We start from the raw sequence: 22,458 nt of genomic DNA, 5'->3' as shown, positions 1-22,458 counted from the left end.
CCAAATGGGATTCATCCCAGGGATGCAAGGCTGGTACAATATTCACAAATCAATAAATGTGATACACCACATAAACAAAATGAAATATAAAAACCATATGATCATATCAATAGATGCTGAAAAAGCATTCAACAATATCCAGAACCCATTTCTGATAAAAAACGCTCAGCAATCTGGGAATAGAGGGATCATATCTCAACATAATAAAGGCCATATATGAAAGACCTACAGCCAACATCATACTCAATGGGCAAAAATTAAAAGCATTTCCCTTAAGAACAGGAACAAGACAAGGATGCCCACTTTTGCCACTCTTATTTAACATAGTACTGGAAGTCTTAGCCACAGCAATCAGACAGGAAGAAAAAATAAAAGGAATCCAAATTGGAAAGGAGGAAGTGAAACTGTCATTATTTGCAGATGACATGATACTATACATAGAAAACCCCAAAGACTCCATCAAAAATTTACTAGACTTAATAAATGAATTTGGCAAAGTAGCAGGATACAAAATTAACGTCAAGAAATCAATGGCACTCTTATACACCAATGATGAACTCACAGAAAGAGAAAATAAAAAAACAATCTCATTTACCATCACAGCAAAAAAAAAAAAAAAAAAAAAAAAGATACCTAGGAATAAACTTAACCAAAGATATAAAGGACCTATTTGCAGAAAATTACAGGTCATTGAAAAAAGAAATTGAGAAAGATATAAAAAAAGTGGAAGCCCATACCTAGTTCATGGATTGGAAGAATTAGCATCATTAAAATGGCCATATTACCCAAAGCAATCTATAGATTCAATGCAATCCCCATCAAAATACCAATGACATACATCACAGAACTAGAACAAATGCTTTAAAAGTTCATATAGAACCAAAAAAGACTTCAAATAGCCATAGCAATCTTGAAAAGGAAGAACAAAGTAGGAGGGATCACATTACCAAATTTCAGGTTATACTACAAAGCCACTGTAATCAAAACAGCCTGGTACTGGCACAAGAACAGGCATATAGATCAGTGGAACAGAACAGAGAACCCAGAAATGGACCCAAGGCAATATGCTCAATAGATATTTGACAAAGGTGGCAAGAGCATACAGTGGAGTAAAGACAGCCTCTTTAATAAATGGTGTTGGGAAAATTGGACAGCTACATGCAAAAAAATGAAACTAGACCATCAAATTATACCATACACAAGAATAAACTCAAAATGGATAAAAGACTTAAATGTGACTCGTGAATCCATAAAAATTCTAGAAGAAACTGTAGGCAACAAATTTCAGAAATCATACGCAGCAGAATTTTCACTGATACATCACCTAAGGCAACAGAAACGAGGAGAAAATGAACACATGGGACTACATCAAACTCAAAAGCTTCTGCACAGCAAAAGATACAATCATCAAAATGGAAAGGCAACCCACTCTATGGGAGAGCATAATTGCCAATGATATATCAGATAAGGGGTTAATTTCCAATATATATAGAGTGCTCATATAACTCAACAAAAGGAAGACAAAGAACCCAATTAAAAAATGGGCAGAGGAACTAAATAGATACCTCTCCAAACAGGACATACAAATAGCTAAGAGATATGTGAAGAAATGCTCAACATCACTAATCATCAGAGATGCAAATTAAAACAACAATGAGGTATCACCTCACACCTGTCAGAATGACCGCCATCCACAAATCATCAAACAAGTGTTGACGAGCATGTGGAGAAAAGTGGACCCTAGTACACTGCTGGTGGGAATGCAGACTGGTGCAGCCTCTATGGAAAACACTATGGAGTTACCTCAAAAAATTAAAAATTGAATTTTCATTTGACCCAATGATTCCACTTCTAGGAATATACCCTCAGAAGCCTGAAACACCAATCAGAAAGAACATATGCACCCCCATGTTCATAGCAGCACTGTTTACAATAGCTAAGATCTGGAAACAGCCCAAATGTCCATCAGTAGATGAATGAATAAAAAAGCCATGGTACATATACACAATGAAGTACTATGTAGCTGTAAGAAAGATCTCTTATCCTTTGAGACATCATGGAGGGACCTGGAAAGTATTATCCTAAGCAAAACAAGCCAAGCAGAGAAAGACAAGTATCATATGATCTCACTTATTTGTGGAATATAATGAACATAACAGTCTGAGAAATGGGGTAGTCCCAGAGACATGGAAGTGGGGTACAGATTGACAATCCCCAGAAGAGGAGGTGGTGGGGCAGAGATAAACCACAGAACTTACATGCATATATGCATGAACAATGGATATGGACAACAAAACTGGGGACAGGGCGGGAAGGGAGAAAGAGGGGGAAATCAGTGGGGGGGAAAGGAGAAACATCTGTAAGAAAAATAAATTAATTAATTAATAAAAAAAGAATAAGAAAAAAAATAAATAATTATATTTTCATTAAAAAAAAAAAAAAGCTGTGGTACATATACACAATGGAGTACTATGCAGCTGTAAGAAAGAAAGATCTCTTATCCTTCAAGACGACATGGCGGGACCTGGAAAGTGTTATCCTAAGTGAAACAAGCCAAGCAGACAAAGGCAAATATCACATGATCTCACTTGTTTCTGGAATATAATGAACATAACAGTCTGAGGAATGGGGTAGTCCCAGAAACATGGAAGTAGGGTACAGACTGACAATCCCCAGATGGGGGTGGGGAAGGGAGAGATAAACCATGGAACTTATATGCATGTACACATAACTAATGGACATGGACAACAAAGCTGGGAACAGAGAGGGGAGGGAGGGGGAGGAGGGTGTTAATGGGGACAAAAATGAAACATCTGTAACAAAAATAAATAAGTAAAAAAAATAAAGAAAAAAAAATTTTTATATTTTTTGTGATACATGCCCTAGTGTAAAACAAACCCAGGACTCTCTGGTCTGCAGGCCGATGCTCAACCGCTGAGCTCAACTGGCCAGGGCAAAAAATATTTTTTAATAAAATAAAATTTAATCTTACTGTTTTTTGGAGGTGTTTTACTTGTTTTGTTTTTTGCCAATGGCATCTCACAGGTGGAAAATGTTTGGATCACAGATATGTTTTACTTGAGCCTCCCGATGTTGGCTCACACAGCTATATTTTTAAAATTTGTTGTTCATATTAAAAAATTTGGAGATGTCATATAAAAACCAGAAACCTTTTTTTTTTTTGAAAAAACAGAATATTCGATCACATTGACCCCACGCCAAGTTCTACATGGCAGCAATGGAATGGGTTCTCTCGCTGCCCCTAATCCCTTCTGTTGCCCTTGCTGCCAATTACCAATTATCATTGTGTTTGTGGGATTGTTTTCCTCATGTCCAGCCCTTGTAGGCATTTGAATTCTAGCAATGGTTTAGAGAAGGTGGCAAAAATCATCAGAAACTCTTCCTAAATCATAGGTTAGGGAACATGATTGAGAGGAGGGAGAGTGGGGACACGTAAAAAAAAGAAACGTTTTTTAAATCAAACCAATAAATTCTTTGTTGCTAGCTAAATGCCCCAGGGGGACCAAAGGTACAGTCCAAAATATAATCAGCATTTAATAGGAAGAAAATTTTCAGATCAGTGTCTTCATAATGAAATGTGTAAAGGTAGGAGAGAAAATAGTACACCCAGAGAAAGCTCTACTCTAGGCATACAGAACATCACTTTTTAATGAAGAGTCATGAAATATCTATGTAATTGAGATCAGAATTCAAACATCCCCAACCACTCAGAAGAAAGCAAATTGTGAAAAGAAAAAAGTAGAATCAAGGCAACCCAAATTCATCATATGCATTTCTTAAGAAAACCTTACAGGAGATCTCTAGGCTTACAGAGATAGTGTTCCTACCATCTCCAATTATGGAGAACAACTTTTCTGCTCATAATTCTTGTTTTTTGTTGTTACCGTCTTCTAAAGTCTCAGAATCGTCCTCATAAATAGTAACACAGGTTGATCTTCCAGATTGTTCTTCATAAATTCCTTCATTCTTGGCATTTATTTTTTGTCTATAAAGAAAGAGAAAATGTATTGCTATAGACTCAAGGAGTAGAAAGTAGTTTAGGCTATCCAGGGAGATAGGAACGTGGTTTCTTTCTCTCACTGGGGGGAGTCCCACTCATTACCTGCAGTGGTTTTGAATTTAGCGAGATATGATATTTGGGTGACCAAATGCCCAGATGAGGAATTTCCCACTAAATCAACACAATGAATAACTTCCCTTTGTTAAAGTATTCACCAAAGTTTATTTTAGCGATTTAAGATGCATCTTTAGGTAGCAGTATAACTTCTGGCCTGAAGTTGATTTCCACAGGAACACAATGCAGCTGCATCTAACAGTAAACCATTAACACCTAAACTCTCGAGGGAGATGGATTTAAAAATAATCTTCACTCACAAAACTGAATACATTTAGATATTCTCAGATAAATCTCATGTGTCACTTTGCATAAAAACTAAGACATACGTAAGGGAGAGGAGTCTAGACATATTTCTAGCACCATTTCAAATGAACTGTTTGACTACAGCAGGTAAATTCCGTGGACAGGCTCACAGCGAATATCCTCCTTCTGAAACTGCCTGTGCCTTGACTTCATTAGGGAATGCTTGGGTTCTTCACCTATCCCTCACCCAAACTTCCTCCCACTTCCTAATGATACGTCAGCCATGTTTTTGTGCCTCATTCACACCTCAGATGAATGTTTTCTTCTGTCAGGAGCAGTATGGTGTATTTAAACTTCTCTTCACATTCGGCAAGTTTGGTGTGGAGTGTTTTCTCCAGATTTCCCACCACTGCTTTCTGAAAGACATATACATTTTCATAGCTATCTTTCCCAAACCAGAGCTATATGGCAGAGCTGCACAGAGACCTGGGACCCTCCCCCAACTCCCATGCCCACTCCAGTCAGGACTCACCTCTCTCTGGAGTTCCATCTGGGTTTGGTAGAGGGTTGTGTTGAGTGATTCTAGTATAGTAGCTTGTGCATACAACTCTTCCTCCATGATCTGTGTAAGAAGAAATTGTTTCGGGATATCATGATGGTATCCCCCCATTTTTTCTCTTCTCCAGGTACCTGGACTAGAATGTGAAGTATCAACTTTACTCCTTCTCCTACACCAGTCAGTCACTATGCCCTGTTAATTCTACATCCTCTGTGTCTCACCCATCTGTACCCTCTCCTCTGCAATCTGTCTCTGCCCCAGAGCCAGCTCTCACCAGAGCTCACATGGGCTGTCACAACAGCTACCAATCCTTCATTCATTAAGCAAGTATTTATTTAATATCTACTATGGATCCCAACTTTACGACATTCTGGAAAAGGCAAATTTAGAGATAGTAAAAATATCAGTGGTTACTATGGGTTGGGAGGGGAAGCCAGAGATATATAAGTGGAGAACAGAAGATTTTTAGGTTAGAGAAATTATTCTGTATGATACTGCAGTGGTGAGTATATGGCATGATGCATTTGACAAAACCTACAGAATGTACAAAATAGAGAATGAACCCTAATGTAAACTACAAACCTTAGTTAAAAATTATGTACTAATATTAGTTTATCAGCTGTAACAAACATACTACACCAATGCAATATATTAATAATAGAAGTTGTGTAGGGGTGGCGAGTGTATGGGAAATCTCTACTTTCTACTTAATTTTTTTGTAAATTTAATCCTGCTCTAAAAAAATTGTCTCTTAATTAGAAAAAAAACCTACTTCTGTACTAGGCACTAGGAATATTATGATGAACAAGACAAATATAATTCCTACTACTCTTTCTTTTTTTAAAACATTTTATTTATTTATTTTTTAAATTTATTTTATCCTCACCCAAGGACAGTTTTGCATTTATCTTCAGATAGAGCAGGAGAGAGAGAGGGAGGAAGAGAGAGAGAAACATCGATGTGAGAGAGACACATCAAGTGGCCGCCACCCACACGACCTCAACCAGGGCCGGGGACAAACTGCAACCAAGGTACGTGCCCTTAGCGGGAACCAAACCCAGAACTCTCCGGTCTGCGGGCCAACGCTCTAACCGCTGAACCAAACTGGCCAGGGCTCCTACTACTCTTATAAGGACACTTTCTAGTGAGAAAAATATAAATAAATAAAAATAAACAAAATAATTACAATAGTAAATTAAAACAAACCAAAGACAGCCCTGGTCAGTGTGGCTCAGCAGTTACAGCATTGGCCCATGGACCAAAGAGTATCCAGTTTGATTCTGGTCAAGGGCACATATCTAGGTTGTGGTTCAATCCCCTGCCCTGGTCAGGGTCATGTGGAAGACTACCAATTGATATGTCTCTCTCACATCAATGCTTCTCTCTCTCTTTCCCTCCCTCCCTTCCACTCCATCTGAAAATCAATGGAAAAATATTTGGGTGAGGATTTAAAAACAAAACAAAACAAGGATGCAGGTGGAGGACTCAGCATATGTGATGGGAAGGATAAGTGTGGGATCTATTTTAGAGAGATGATGAAGAGACTACAAAAATGAACCAGAAGGGAATCTGCTTTCAGGTGTCAGCCTCACTTAACTCTTCCCATCCTCATAGCTCTTCCCGTGTAATAAGCAACCTCCCACTCTGCATAAACTTGAAAGGTACCATAATTTACTGCAACTGCATTGTAAAAAGCAGGTCATTTTGTATTTTTTTCATTTATTTATTCATTCAAAAAATTAGTTACTATTTACTGAATGTCTGTTATCTGCCAGTCACTATTTCAGAAACTGAAGATTAGTAGTAAAGAAAACAGACAAAAATCTTCGCTTTCATTGAGTTTATCAGGTTAGATGGTTATAAGTCTGCGTAGAAAAATAAAACAGGGCCCTGGCCGGTTCGGCTCAGCGGTTAGAGCGTCAGTCTGCGGTCCAGAGAAACCCAGGTTCGGTTCCCGCTAAGGGCAAGTACGTCGGTTGCAGTTTGTCCCCAGCCCTGGTTGGGTCGTGCGGGTGGCAGCCACTTGATGTGTCCCTTTCACATCGATGTTTCTCTCTCTCTTTCTGTTCCTGTCTCTCCCTCCTGCTCTATCTGAACAAAAAATTCAAAAATGTCCTCAGGTGAGGATAAAAAAAGAAAAAAAAAATAGGGAAGAGACAGTGTCAGGCAGGTTACTGAGTGGCCCCTGAGAAGGTGGCATTTGAGTGAAGACTGGAAGGAGGTAAGGAAGTTAGCCATGTGGATATCTGGTAAAGAACTTTCCAGGAAGAGAGCAAATCAAGTACAAAGACTCCAAAGTGGGAGTGTCATGGCCTGTTAAAGAAACAGCAAGATGTCCAGCACCATTGGAGTGGTATGAGGAGGGGAAGAGATCAAAGGAGTTGAGTTTGGGGGAAAGAACCAGCAGCATGGAGTAGGTGGAACAATCCCCAGAACCAACACGGGACTGGGAATAGTTCATATTCCCATCAGCCAGGAAAGAAAAACCCTTTTGAATACACACAGTATTGGGTAGACTACTCAGAAGGGTATCATCGCCCTAATGGTTTTGCTCAGTGGTTAGAGCATCAGCCTGTGGTCCAGAGAGGCCCAGGTTCAGTTCCCGCTAAGGACATGTGCCTCGGTTGCAGTTTGTTCAGGCCCTGGTTGGGTCGTGTGGGTGGCAACCACTCGATGTGTCCCTTTCACGTCGATGTTTCTCTCTCTCTCTTTTCCTCTCTCTCCCTCCCGCTCTATCTGAATAAAAAATGGAAAAATGTCCTTGAGTGAGGATAAAAAAAAAAAATTAAAAAAAAAAAAAAAAAAAAGAAGGGTATCATCTCAGTAGTGGGGAAAAATTAGCCCTAACACAGCTTAAAAGAAAAACTTGAAAAGCTCAAACTATTTCCAAGTAACTTAACTGAATCCCAGGACAAATATCAATGATATTTAAAGTAATACAAAAATATTCAGCACCTGAAAGGGTAAAATTCACAATAGCTGGCATTCCAATTAAAAAATTACCAGGCATTGCCCTGGCCTGTTTGGTGCAGCGGTTAGAGAATTGGCCCGCGGACCAGAGAGTCCCGGGTTCGGTTTCCGCTAAGGGCACATGCCTTGGTTGCAGTTTGTCCCTGGCTCCGGCTCGGAACCCGGGTCATGTGGGTGGTAACCACTCGATGTGTCTCTCTCACATCACTGTTTCTCTCTCCTTCTCTCTCTCCCTCCTGTTCTATCTGAAGATAAGTGCAAAAATGTCCTTGGGTGATGATAAAAAAAAAAAAAAAAAAAATTACCAGGTATGGCCCAGCCCGTGTGGCTCAGTGGCTGAGCATCGACCCATGCACCAAGAGGTCGCCAGCTCGATTCTCAGCACATGCCCAGGTTGTGGGCACAATTCCCAGTTGGGGGCATGCAGGAGGCAGCAATTGATGTTCTCTCTCATCGATGTGTCTCTCTCTCTCTCCCTCTCCCTTTACCTCTCTCTAAAATCAATAAAGAAAAAAAAATTTAATAAATAAATAATTACCAGGCATGCAAACAAGCAAAAAATTATGACCATAAACAAGGAGCAAAATCATTGAACAGAAATAGACCCAGAAATGACACAAATGGTAGAATCAGTAGACAAGGTCAGTAAAGCAGTTACAAGAATACAGTGTGATGATCGCCAGAGGAGGGGGAATGAGACGAAGGGGAGGAGGGTATGGAGGACCAATAAATGGTGATGGATGGAGACTTGACTTGGGGTGGTGAACACACAATACAGTGTACAGATGATGTGTTGTAGAATTGTGCACCTGAAACCTGTATAATTTTATTAACCAATGCCACCCTAGTAAATTAAATACTAAAAAGAGGAAAAAATGATACACTGGATCCACCTTGCCCCAAAGCCCATTCCTTTACTTTGCAGGACATTGCAATCTGTTTGCTCAACAGTACTGAAGCCCTGCCTGAACTCTAAGGTCCATTCTATGCTTTTATAATGGCTAATCATTTTTCAAACATGTCCATTCTGGATCCAAATTAAATTCTTAGTGAAAGAAGAACCACAAGTCAATTTGTGGGTCTGAACATTTTCCCTTCAGATATCTCCCACATGGAAGTCTCAGAAGGACAGTGTTCCTGAGGAGGCTGTGGGGGGTAAGGTACACTCATAATTTTGGTTTTTGCTTTTTATTTTTGCAATTTTTATTAATTTATTTTTGTTATAAATATTTCTCCTTTTTCCCTCCTAGACACCCACCTCCTGATCCTGCTCTCCCCCTCTCCCAGCATTGTTGTCTATGCCCACTGGTTATGCATACATGCATATAAATTCTGCGGATTATCTCATCCATCTTCCCCACCCCCTCCTCTGAGGTTTGTTATTCTGAATTGTACTCCTTTCTATGTCTCTGGGTCTATTTTGTTCATTATATTCCACAGATAAGTGAGATCATATGATATTTGTCTTTCTATGATTAGTTTATTTCACTCAATGTTTTAAGGAGAGGCTTGGAGTTAGAGTTCTAAGGGGCAATATTGTGCTTTCCAGAGGTTAAAGGAAAGAACATGTATTTTGTTGTTTGACCCTTTTGTGGTTTAAGCCTTACTAGAAATGGAATGCATTTGCCACTGAAGATCACACAGTATATATTGCTCATATATTTGTTCAGATCGGGCTCTAAAAAGACACTAATAGCTTTGTTTTACAGATAATTCTAAAATCCTTTTCAACTTATTGATTCCAGCAAACTCAGCTTTAGGTCTTCCATTTTTTTTTCCCCAGTTTTGGGAAAATTATCATTGATTCCATTTTATTTAGAGTATATAATTTTACTCACATATTTATAAGATGCTAAATTCACAGGAAAAAATGAGAAAGCTTACCTCTTTGGTCTTTTTTAGCTCCTCTAATTGCAAGGTGTCCTTTTCATGTTGTTTCAACAGTTCCTAAAATTAATTTTATTTGGAAAAGGTCAGCAATGGGGTACTGGCACTTCTTTCAAAAACTAAGGAAACCAGAATAGGATTCACAAACATAATATTTACCAAAGTTTAGATATTGGTTTCATGAAGCACACATTGTAAATTAATGACATCACATGTTGAAGTTAAATAATGAAAATCTCACTCATGTTCAACCATAGTGCACTGACTAATATACAGATTTAATACTGTTAAATACACAGTTCTTCATAAGTTGAACTTTATATTCAATGCAATTTCAGTCAAAATACCAGCAGGCTTTCTTAACAAGATAATTCTAAAATTTATATAGAAATACAGTGGATAAAGATAGCCAAAATAATCTTGAAAAACAAGATCAAAGTTAGAACATTTTTACTTCCTGATTTCAAGCTATAGTAATGACGACAAGGCGTTGTTGGTCTATGTAAATGCAACTAGTTGAATAGAATAGAGCAGAATCTACCCCCCCCCCTTCCCAAATATAACAAAGACACCAAGGCAACTCAATGGAGAAAGAAAAGTTGTATTTTGTTTTGTTTAACAAATCATCCTGGAACAACTGGATATCCATCTGGGGTAAAAATGACCTATGACTTCTACCTCACACACACAAATTATTCAAAATGGATCACATAATCATGAAAGCTGAAATTATAAGTTTTTTTAAAAAAAGGATATCTTCATGTCCTTGGAATAGTCAACTGTTTTATAAAGAAGACACAAAAAACTGTAAGCATAAAAGAAAAATATTGATAATTTGACTTTTATTAAAATCAAAAACTTCTGCCCACCCAGCTGGTGTGGTCCAGTGGTTGAGTGGGGACCTATGCACCAAGAAGTCACTGATTTGATTCCTGGTCAGGACATATGCTTAGGTTGTAGGGTCGATCCTGGTGGGCATCATGTAGGAGACAGCTGATTGATGAGGTTTCTCTCTCTCTCTCTCACCCTCCCTCTTCCTCTCTTTAAAAAATCAATTAAAAAACAAAACAAAGCACAAAAAACTTCTGCCCTGGCTGGTTTGGCTCAGTGGTAGGGCATTGGCCTGCGGACCAATGAGTCATGGGTTTGATTCCAGCCAAGGGCATATTCCTCAGTTGCGGTTTGTCCCCAGCTCTGGTTGGGTCATGTGGGAGGCAGCCAGTTGATGTGTTTCTCTCATATTGATGTTTTTCTCTCTCTCTCCCTCTCTCCTTCCCTCACACTCTGTCTGGTCCGCGGGCTGACGCTGTAACCACTGAGCCAAATAGGCCAGGGCACCTCCCACTCTATCTGAAGATAAATGAAAAAATATCCTTGGGTGAGGACCAAAAAAAAGGAACTTCTTCCCATCGAAAGACAACATAAGCAAAATGAACACGATATTTATAATCACAGGCAGGGAGACAGAATTTGGAATACATATATCTGACAAAGAATTTGTACCCGTAATATAAAAAGGACTCTTACATATCAATAAAAAATAAATAAACAGCCCTGGTCAGTTTGGCTCAGCGGTTAGAGCATCGGCCTGTGGTCCAAAGAGACCCAGGTTTGGTTCCCGCTAAGGGCTCGTACCTCAGTTGCGATTTGTCCCCGGTCCTGGTGGGGTCGTGCGAGTGGCAACCACTCGATGTGTCTCTTTCACAACAATGTGTCTCTCTCTCTCTCTCTCTCTCTCTCTCTCCCTCCCACTCTATCTGAACAAAAGATGGAAAAATGTCCTCGAGTGGGGATAAAAAATAAATAAATAAAATAAACAATCCACATTTTTTTAAATGGTAAAAGACTTGAACCGACACTTCATAAAAGAAGACATATTAAGACATATATATATGGTCCAATAAGCATATAAATAATTGCCCAACATATTTAGTCATTAGGGAAACTAAAACTATAATGAAGTACTACTTCATAACCATTGGAATGGTCAAAATTAAAAGATTAGCAATACTAACCGTTGTCATTGATATGTAGCAACTGGAATTCTCATATATTTAAGATGCATGGTACAACCACTGTGGAAAATAGCTTAGTAATTTCTTATCAAGATAAACTTATACCCGCCCTAGATCTCGGCAATAGCACTACTAGGTATACCAAGGAGAAGTGAAAGTATACATCCACAAAAGTACTTATACAGGATGTTTATAGAAGCTTTATTTGTAAAAGTTAAAAAGTGAAAGCAACCCAAATTTCTCCAAACAGAAAAATGGTAAATGCATTATCTAATATTCCTATAAAGGAATACTCCTGAGCAATTTTAAAAAAAGAAATCACTGATATAAACACCAAATGAATAAATTTCACAGACATTATATTGAGGGAAAAGAAGCTATACACCAGAGCATATACTATATGGTTCCATTTATATGAAGTTTTAAAATAAGAAAAAATAACCTATGGTGGCAGGAATCAAGAGAGTAGTTGTCTTGGGGGAAGTCTTAAGGGAGATAGGGATTAACTAGAAAGGAGTGCTTTCTGGGTTGATGAAATGTTCTAAATCTTGATTTGGGTATTGGTTACAATGCATATATACATTTGTCAAAACTCATCAAACTGTATGTTTAATATCTGCGCATGTCACTAATCTGCAAGTGCAAATTATATGTAAGAGAAAGAGACCACCCATTTACAGGTTTATAGTCATTGTCACTAGAGGAAGAAGGGATGCATGCAGATGATCAAATCTCTCCCATTAAGAGGAACTGCCCACTACTCCTTACTCAGCCATCTGAGTTCTCTAGATCCCAGAAGCACTATCACAGAGCATATCCCATCTCCTCATTATTGTTTTGCTCAGTAATAAAGTGAATGCTATAAATGGGCTTTTATTGATGAAATGTGTGACTTTTCAATTAGCATGACAGTTAAACATGGAATATTAGACATATTTTCCACTTTGCATGAAATGGGTACAAGAATTTAACAAAGTCTATAGCTTGCACATACTTAGGGTTGGGGTCTAAGACTTGACCCCAAAATAGTCCTGTGACCTGTTTAGGAGAAGCTCTGGTTGCCTGATGCTGACTATACAATTACAGAATGCTTACAAAAGACTACTTCTGTAATACCTAAGATACCTAAGATGAATCTTTCATGCACCCCAAAACCCAGAGAACTGGTGGTATAACTGCTTGGACCTCCTGACTAATGCATGTTTGTTTAGTAAATGTCCACATGTTTGGTAGAATTTGGTCTGAGACCTGCTTTCATTATAACCTGGTATGAGTCAAGGTTGTAAGGGATTAACACAGGAGCAGCTAACCCTCACAACCTCTATTTCAGTGGTTCTCAACCTGTGGGTTGCAACCCCTTTGGAGGTCAAATGACCCTTTCACAGGGGTCGCCTAAGACATAACAGTAGCAAAATTAGTTATGAAGTAGCAATGAAAATAATTTTATGGTTGGGGGTCACCACAACATGAGGAACTGTATTAAAGGGTCACAGCATTAGGAAGGTTGAGAATCACTGCTCTATTTTATTTAGCTACCCTTATCTACTAAGAGTTGTACATGACCAAATTTGCTTAGTTTAGTTTGCAACAATATTCTTTCTCTTCCGCCATCGTCAAGGAGAAAGACATTCAGAAACTGGGTTTTGGCAAAATAGGGAATTTCAGCTTCTGCATATGTTTCACATTCTATTATTTCTTGTTAATATAATTTTCATTCCAATAACCCTGTGGTATGACTATCTAGATAAAAGACAGCAAGACTGTCAGTCTACTTGCATATTTTCCAGGGAAGCTGGAAAAGGAGAAATATTTCCAGAAAGACAAAAGCTGACCTAATAACAGGGGCACACCTGGGAACCAAATGCCCCATCAAGGCCGCACGTTACACCACTGATGTGCTTTGGGTTGAGTTACCTCCTTCTCTCGATTGAAGTTCTCAAAGACTGTACTGTAAGAGTCCTTTATTTTCTTCTTTTCTTCTTCTGACTCTAACTCAAACTTTTTTGTCATCATATTTTCTGTGGAGGTGAGAGGAAATCACTTATAGGTGTAAATGTGGGAAAAACAGATGCAGAGAGAAAAATCAGAGTATCTGTAGATAATAGAAAATCCAGACTAGGTCAAACCCTAGTGCTTTCAGCCTGGTGTTGGGCTTCTGACACACACCTGGAGATGATTGAGAGTGAGGTCAACACAATGGTGATTCTCAACCACATCAGCCTTATGGGATTTACCTCTAATATCTCTTGTTCTTTTTGTGTAGTTTATTTTATTTATTTATTTATTTATTTTTCTTTATTGATTTTTAGAGAGAGAGGAAGGGAGAGAGAGATAGAAACACTGATGAGAGAGAATATCGATTAGTTGCCTCCTGCATGCCCCCCACTGGGGATCAGGCCCACAACCTGGGCATGTGCCCCGACCGGGAACTGAACCGATGACCTCTTGGTGCATGAATTGATGCTCAACCACTGAACCATACTGGCAGGGCTGTGTAGCTTATTTTAGATATGTTGCTTATTATTTTGTTTGTTCTCTCTGCTGAAGTAACCACTATGTTTTCTTGAACATCCTTATCTTAAAATGCAGCTCTTGGCTAACGTGACTTTTCCAGCAATAAAATTTGTTCTGTACTTAGCCATAGGGTAGCGATAGGCTTTAACAGTTGGAGGGGACAGGGGAATCTGCCAGCAGAGACCCAATCAATACTGAACAGAAAGAAGGAGGGGTGAGGGGCTAACACAAATTTCTTCTTCAGCATCACAGTGCTGGGGATGGATAGGAGGCAACTCCTAGGCTCACAGGATAAGTCTGGACTGAGCGACACTCTGAGCATTTAAAGCCTGGTCTTCCAAAACTGGTTGTAACATCTTAATTTAGACTTTGACAACATGGGATGAATGTAGGATGAGTATAATATGAGTAGCTAGGAGTGTGGGAGGTGACCTGGGCTATGCTACCCTCAAAATTCTAGGCAAAGCCTCAAACAGGAGCAGCTCCATGTTCCATTCCTGTCTTAACTCCAAGGTCTACACACTACCTTCTAGCAGTCCAGCGTCCCCACCAGGGTAGGAATGGCCTTAAAAATTAACTTTCCCAGGAGTATCTGCATTTAAATGAGTAATTTGTTAAATCAACTAAATTTGATATGAATTAGGTTGGGGTAGAATGTGGAATAGGTTTGTAGAGGCCCCACTCCTACCTCTAGGCCAGGAAACAGAGTTTCCATAAATTCCTCTCTCCTTTCATTTATGAAGATGCTCAGGGGGTTATGAGGCTCACCTACAGAGCACTTAATATGATCCAAACTCTGTGCTAAGTGTTGGAAATATTAAAAATATATAGCAATATATAAATGTATCAAATTAATATGTTGTATACTTTAAACTTATACAATGTTGTATGTCAATTATAATTATACCTCAATTTAATCTATATCTGTATATATGTATCAAACATGGCTTCCTTGGGGGGTTGGGTGGGAATACAGAGTACAATTGAATAAGATGGATTGGGTTGCCCTTTCCCCAACAAAAGAATATTTGAAACCTAATTCAAGAACTCTTTTTCTGGAACTTTGCAGTCACCTGCATGTAGATAATAAGTCCACATTCTTATAGATGTCCCAAAGCTTGTTCTAGATTATGATGGCTAAACTTGGAATCAGTGAGTCTTGGAAGGTATAGGTTTAGAATCTCAGGTGGCTGAACTTCATAAAAGATTCCATTCTTGTTGTCACTTTCTTGAAAACTCCAGGCACCTTCCATTCAGGAGTCTAGTCATACAGCTCATCACCCTTAGTGAATCCAAGGCTGCCTTCCCTGCGTTGAGACTGAGTTTAATGGAAGTTTTCTGGTGCACTTATCATTAAGAAGTCAGAGATGCCCTGGCCGGTTTTGACTCAGCAGTTAGAGGGTTGGCCCTTTGACACAAGGGTCACAGGTTCGATTCCTGGTAAGGGCATGTACCTGGGTTGCAGGTTTGATCCCCAGCCCTGGTCAGGGTCGTGCGGGAGGCAACCAATTGATGTGTCTCTCTCACATCAATATTTCTCTCTCTCTCTCCCTTCCAATCTATCTAAAAATCAATGGAAAAATATCCTCAGGTGAGGATTAACCAAAAAAAAAAGAAAAAGGAAATCAGAACTTTCTGTACTCACTTTGCTGTAGCAGGATCTTTTCCCGCTCCATCTTCTCATCCTTCTCCCATTCTTCCTTCTTTTTTGACCACTTATCTTCCACTTCATCACAAATGCTGTCCTGTGGAGGCACAAAGGCAGCATGAAGAAAAGGGTCCTGAAAAAGGTTGCACACTGGCCCAAGGTACTGCATTGGGCCCTTTGCAGCTTCCCTCACCTGGAACCCTTGCTTGGGGGGGTCATATATGGGTGACTGGTGAAAGTAAATTTCAGCCCAGCCCCCCTGAGAGCTACAGAAGCCTAAATGTCAGAATTTGCATGGTGTTTGCCTACTGGAACTGGGCTTCATTTCAAGACAGGTAGGGTTCCCCATGTTGAAAACTCACATATCAACTCCCTCTGAATCATGAGTCACTCATAAATAGTACATGAAGAAACAAAGGACATACTTAGTAATTAATTTGAATATTTAGAAAAAATTAGAATGCTATGCAGAGAATGTCCATTTTCCTCAGCAAATCTAACTTCCTTTGTGGTTGAAGTTAAATGTGCTTAACCAGATGTCAGCCCTTGCAGGTTGACTCAGATTTCATGATGGTGGGACCTCAGGAGGGGGAAGGCCTAGGACCCAGATGCTGCTCATAGGTCTCAGAATCCTGACCCCCTTCCTTACCAGGTTAGCAGCAGAATTCACACTGGACCTGGCATCAGAGCTCACTTGTAATTGTTTGTGGCCATTTAAATAGAGGTTCTTTAATTATTTTCAAGACTGGTGGGCAGCTCAGTTTCCAGAGAGGTCAAACTCTCTGGAGAGGCCCAGACTGAAGCAAACACAAAGTATACATAGGAATCTGGGGCAGCTTTCCTGCTCATCAACCTGACTCTTCTCTTAGGCTCTGGTTTTCCCTGACCTGTATCAAGGTGTATCTTGAAAAATGAGTTTTGGATACAAGCTTAAACTGTGAGTGGTAAATCAAATTTCAGATATGGTGCTGGTGCCTAACTTGATTTCCTCTTGTGATAGGGTAATCAATTATCCTTGTTTGCCTGGGACAGAGTTGTTTCCTGGGACTCCAGACTTTCAATGCTAAAACCCAAAAGTCCCAGGCAAACCGGGATTAGTTGGTCACTACAAGATGGGGGCTTGGTTCCCCCAGCCCTTCCCTGTCCGTTCCCTATCTCCCACTCTCTCATTCCCCCTAGGAAGAAATACTGCCCTAACTCTGTCCCTGGGCCTCCATCAAATTAGCTGATTAAATGAATAGGTTATGTTCTCAGATGGCTACAGCATTCCTATGTTCTGCTAGTGGGAGCAGGGCAGAGTAATACAGTCTTTCTGGATGGCAGTTTGGCCAAATGTATCAAAGACCTTTACAATGATTATCCCTTTTGACCCAGAACCCTGCTAAAATCAATATCACAAAGTACAAATATTAACAGCTGTTGTCTTAGAGTGGTGATAGTTTTTTATTTGTGTTGTTGCTGTTATTGGTTTATGTATTTCCTTTTCCTAAAAAACAAACAAACAAACAAAACACTGAGCAGGTATTATTTTTGTAATTACAAACATATTTTTCAATTGGCTTCTTTAGGGTCTGGATGACTGACTTGTCGTGCATGGAAGCCATCATAGTCCAAAGGTTCACTCTTCTCCCTAGGTGCAGTTAGTGTGTGCCACTTAGGTCTAGGATGCTGGGAATAGAATGAAATTAATTTCTGGGCCAGAACTCTAGATTCATCCCATTATCAACAAGTAAGAGAATGACTCTTGCTTTTCTTATTCTCATAATCCAACAAGGAGCTCTGATCTCACCTGATACATGTGAAACATATTCTTCAAATACTTGTACTCCTTTCCCATCTCCTCTGGACAAAAGGAAAGCAACAGCACCATCAATTATTGCTCTGAAATACACACTTTCAAATTCAAATATGAGCTCTCCTGCATACCTTCCCCACATCAAACTTATCCCCTAGAGCCTGGCCTGTGTGGCTCAGTGGTTGAGAACCAACCCATGCACCAATAGGTCACCAGTTCGATTCCCAGTCAGGACATATGCCCAAGTTGTGGGCCAAATCCCCAGTGCATGGCATGCAGGAGGCAGCCAATCAATGTTCTCTCACATCGGTGTTTTTATCTCTCTCTCTCTTACTCTTTCTCTAAAATCAATGAAGAAAAAAAAATTTTTTTAAACAAAAAGCACTTATCCCCTAGGGGACAAAACCATAGCGCCATAGCGTGCCTCAGAAATCACTCTGGAAGCTTATTAGAAACTCAGATGCCTGGAACCCCCCCTAAACCTACTGAATCAGGCTCTCAGAGTAGAGGCCCAGTATCTGTCAATAATATGCTTTTCAGGTAATTCTGAAGGATACCAAGTCTGAGAGATAAGCCCCAGGTCAACCTGAATCTTTGGTAGAAGAGAAGCAAAATTTATAGAACACACCTGCCTCTCTCTTTTTAAAATAATGTTTCCTAGTGTACATTGGTTTTGAAAACAATACATTTTCTCTTAAAAAAACAACAACTGGGAAATCAACAAGGTATAAATACCATCTTTTAAAAATGAAAGGCAACAGGAAGGGAAAGGTTATAGAATTTCTCCTTCTTTCTGTGGAGATCAGTCTACAAACTCAGAATTCTGAAGAAGACACACTTTCTTCTTCTCAAGGGCAGCATAAACAATGGACTAAATGGCCAATTCAATCCATATGGACTGTAAGGCCATACAAATCATTGTGTGTCAGAATTTAATGAAACACTATCATTTCACAGGTAAAGAAACTTGCTGAATTAAAATAGTATTTTTTTTAATTTATTGATTTGAGAGCAAGAAAAAGAGAGAAACCTTGATTTGCTGTTCCACTTATTCATACATTTACTGATTGCTTCTTTTATGTGTCCTGACTGGAGATGGAACCTGCAACCTTGGCATATCAGGACAATGTTCTAACAAGAACTTTAAACACACTTTAAAAAGTGCTTTCTCATCCTTATCACTTTGATAAAGGCAAGTATTATTGTCCTCAATTCCCAGATGGGGAAACTGAGACTCAGTATTAAGGGACTTGCTTGTATCCCAAAACTTGATCACAGGCCCTTCCATCTTCTGGATATAGGAAGGAGTGGTAGACATGGTTTCCCTCTTTTCAGTTTCATTGTCAATCACTTCTTCTCCCTGAGCTTTAGGAGGACATCTTAAAAGTCTAGTTACAACCCATCCATGAGGCCTAGACCCACATGGTCAGTCTCCCAGCCCTTCACCCTGGTCATTCTTCCAGGTCCTGAATGTACCTAGTTTTTCCTGGGCAGCCAACTTCTCTGCCTTTAAGGCTGCTTTGTAGTTGTTCTCCAACTCCCTGAGCTCTGCTGCATGAGCCTCTTTGAGCTCCCTGTGGGAGCCAGGGAAAGGTCATAGTAATCAGTGAAAAGATGTCCAGAATTAGACTGTTATACTCACCTCACCCCACCTCTCCTCCCTCACACAGAAAGCCAATGGGCAGGCTGGGGAACCCTCACTTTTTAAATGCATTCTCTTGGCATCCATCCATAGAAGGGGAAAAGGACTCTTGTTTTCACCAATCACTATTTTGAATAGAGCTGGTGGGTGCCATAGAGCCCCATTAAGAACTCAGTCTTAAAACTATGGGTTGCATTAGCTCCCAGGATCATTTTAGAGTCCCATGTCTCTCCAGTCTCCATTCCAGTGTTCAAGATGAGTGTTAAAATGAAAGGCTATATGAACTGTCAAGCCAAGAAAGGACACGGAGGAACCTTAAATGCATATTAGTAAGTGAATGAAGCCAATCTGAAAAGGCTGCAACTGTATGATTCTAACCATTCAGCATTCTGGAAAAGGCAAAACAATGGAGACAGCCAATAGATCAGTGCAGTGGTTACCAGGGGTTAGCAGGTAGACAGGGATGAATAGGCATAGCACAGAGGATTTTTAGGGCAGTGAAACTATTCTGCACGATACTATAATGGTGGATACATGTCATTATACATTTGTCAAAACCCACAGAATGTGTTTTGACAACACCAAGAGTGAACCCTAATGTAAGCTATGGACTTGGGTGCTAATGATGTGTCAGCGGGTTCATGGATTGTAACAGATGCACCATGGTGGTGCAGGATGTCAGTAATGGTGTAGGTTGTATAGTGTCAGGTAAGGGGCATATGGGAATTATCTGTACTTAATACTCTATTTGACTATGAACCTAAAACTACTCTAAAAAATAAAGTCTATTATAAAATAAGTTAATTAATTAATTTAATATTTTTTAAAGGCAAGTCTATAACTCAATTAGGAAGACTTCTCTCCACCAGGGCTTTTGGGGCTACTCTGATGCCCAGCAGATAGTGGGGAGGGGTTTTGTGTGTTTCCTCAACACACAGACAAAATACCTCATTACTTCCCCTTGTTTTGTCCTTCGGGTTCTGGCTCCTGTCCCTCCCATATCTTCTTCCCAATTTGCCTAGGCCCTGGCCTAGCTGCCAGGGAGAGTAGCAGTAAGAAGAGAAGAGGAGGAAGATAAGGAGGAGGAGGCTAGGCTGAGAACAGTTGTCTACCACAGAAATCTCATATAGAACAAAAAATGGCTCTTCTCAGCAATTATGAAAAAGGGAGATTATAGTAGAAATGAAATAATTGATGAAAAAGTAAAAAAACAAAACAAAACAAAACAGGAATAAACTTTCTGGGACCATCTGAAATTCCAGTGAACTGAAGTCCTGCAAGGATGCAAGAGCCTTAGGGCTATCAGCACACAAGGGCTTGTGCCAGAAAATGTACCTGTTCTTGTTTTCAAAGTTCTGCTTCATCTCAGCACAGCGGAGATCCATTTCACTGGAGAGCTGAAAATGAGGTCATCATTAGTAACACAGGATTGAGAACCCCACTTCCACTCCAGTCTGCAACTTTTGAGATGCCTTCTTATTTATGGGGTACACCTCACTCCCCATGTCTCTCCATCATTACAGAGGGCACAGAACAATTCTTGCCTTGCTATATGTTGTTTGGTATGTAATCAGTTTGCAGTGTTGGTGCATGGAACCCATCTCTGTCACTACCAGGTTTTGTGAGCAGGTCTGGTCTCTGCTGGACTGTAATCTCTTTGTAAGAGAGTGGCCTTTGGTACCTCAGATACATAATTCAATTGAACAATCATTTCATTGTGTGTGTGTGTGTGTGTGTGCGCGCGCGCGCGCAAGGAAAGAAAATAAAAGTTTTCTTTATTTCAAAATAGTAACTTCCTTATATTGGAGCACTGGCCAAAATTCAATACTGATATAAATGTAAATTTCATAGGAAGTCAAGATATATGAATCAGGTAAACTTTATGAATTTATTTTAAAGGCAGAATTCTTAAACCATTTAAAACAATTAGAAACAAGGTACATCAACAGCATGTGTAAAATAAGCCATGATTCAAATTTAAGCTGAATAACCAAACCATGTAAATTACCTTAATTAGTATTTGCTAACATCTAGAACATTGCACATGTCTTCAATAATTGAACAAAAGGCTTTCCCTAGGAGAGCAAAGAGGTCTGAGACTCAGACCCTGCCTTCAGTGAACTTCAAATCCAGTGTCAAATTCTCGCTGGCAGAATGACTGTGTTGCAGCAGACAGGATTTGCTCACTTCCAGGGCACCCTCCATTGTCACACACCAGGTCCTTTGGCCACTATCTCAGGAGGAATGGGCGCTTCCAAACTAGTTAGCGCCCACAGCCAGCTGAGACAAGAGTACAGGGCTAGTCCTTGTCCCTCTTTGAGTAAATGGTGGCACCAGTGCTCTTACCTTACACAGGATCACACAATTTGGGGTGTTTGCAGGTGGGAGAATTTTATTTTATTTTTAGGTGGGAGAATTTTAAGGATCACAAGCTGAGGTCCCTCTATGGAATTAATTTCTAAATATGTCTTCAGTAGAACTGATGCTTCAGTGAATGAAAATGACCATTTTGCCCAAATAAAAGTAAATGTTCTTATGCTAATTATTTAACTTCCCAAGACTCAATTTTCTTTTTCTTTTTTAGATTTTATTATTTATTTATTTTTATTAATTTATTTTTGTTACAGATGTTTCTCCTTTTCCCCGCATTGACACTCTCCTCCCCACCCCCCTCCCTCCCTTCCAGACTCAATTCTCTTTTAGTAGAAAGAAACCATGAGCCTGGCAGGGTTTTCAGATAAGTATAGTAATGACTCAGTAAGGAAAGGCTCAGTCTGAGTTATAAACTGGGTCCCTGTAGGACTCAGAAACACCTTGGGTTTATGAGAGGGTGAGGGGTGGGTCTGTGGGGAATTCAACTTTTACAAGTGTATTTCAATAACAAGGCAACGTGGCTGGGGGATTCTGATTATTGCCCTAGTTTGTCACTCCAGTGCAGGCCACCAGGCACACCTGCTCAAAGTGGGGAAGAAGAAAAGACTATGATAAAATAGATGGTAAAATCTAAAGAGGATGTCACCAAAATCTCCAGGAAACATAAAGAGTGT

At 39.7% G+C, this 22,458-nt stretch overlaps 1 protein-coding gene across 1 annotated transcript in view; it reads right to left on the bottom strand.

Moving 5' to 3' along the window:
- Positions 1 to 22,458, bottom strand: part of FLACC1 (flagellum associated containing coiled-coil domains 1) — a 54,563-nt gene that overhangs the window by 11,293 nt on the left and 20,812 nt on the right. The window contains exons 8-16 of the mRNA XM_036254248.1: positions 20,747 to 20,808; positions 19,246 to 19,343; positions 17,764 to 17,816; positions 15,972 to 16,071; positions 13,727 to 13,830; positions 9,795 to 9,857; positions 4,914 to 5,003; positions 4,688 to 4,797; positions 3,849 to 4,006 (exon numbers count right to left, since the gene is read on the bottom strand). Of these exons, the coding sequence (XP_036110141.1) occupies positions 3,880 to 4,006; positions 4,688 to 4,797; positions 4,914 to 5,003; positions 9,795 to 9,857; positions 13,727 to 13,830; positions 15,972 to 16,071; positions 17,764 to 17,816; positions 19,246 to 19,343; positions 20,747 to 20,808 (807 nt within the window). The 3' untranslated portion in view covers positions 3,849 to 3,879. The remainder of the gene's footprint in view (positions 1 to 3,848; positions 4,007 to 4,687; positions 4,798 to 4,913; positions 5,004 to 9,794; positions 9,858 to 13,726; positions 13,831 to 15,971; positions 16,072 to 17,763; positions 17,817 to 19,245; positions 19,344 to 20,746; positions 20,809 to 22,458) is intronic.

Source organism: Molossus molossus, unplaced genomic scaffold (genome assembly GCF_014108415.1).
Source record: "Molossus molossus isolate mMolMol1 unplaced genomic scaffold, mMolMol1.p scaffold_m16_p_11, whole genome shotgun sequence".
NCBI lineage: Eukaryota > Metazoa > Chordata > Mammalia > Chiroptera > Molossidae > Molossus > Molossus molossus.
The sequence above is the reverse complement of the archived record's forward strand: the minus strand, read 5'-3'. Positions and strand labels throughout refer to the sequence as shown.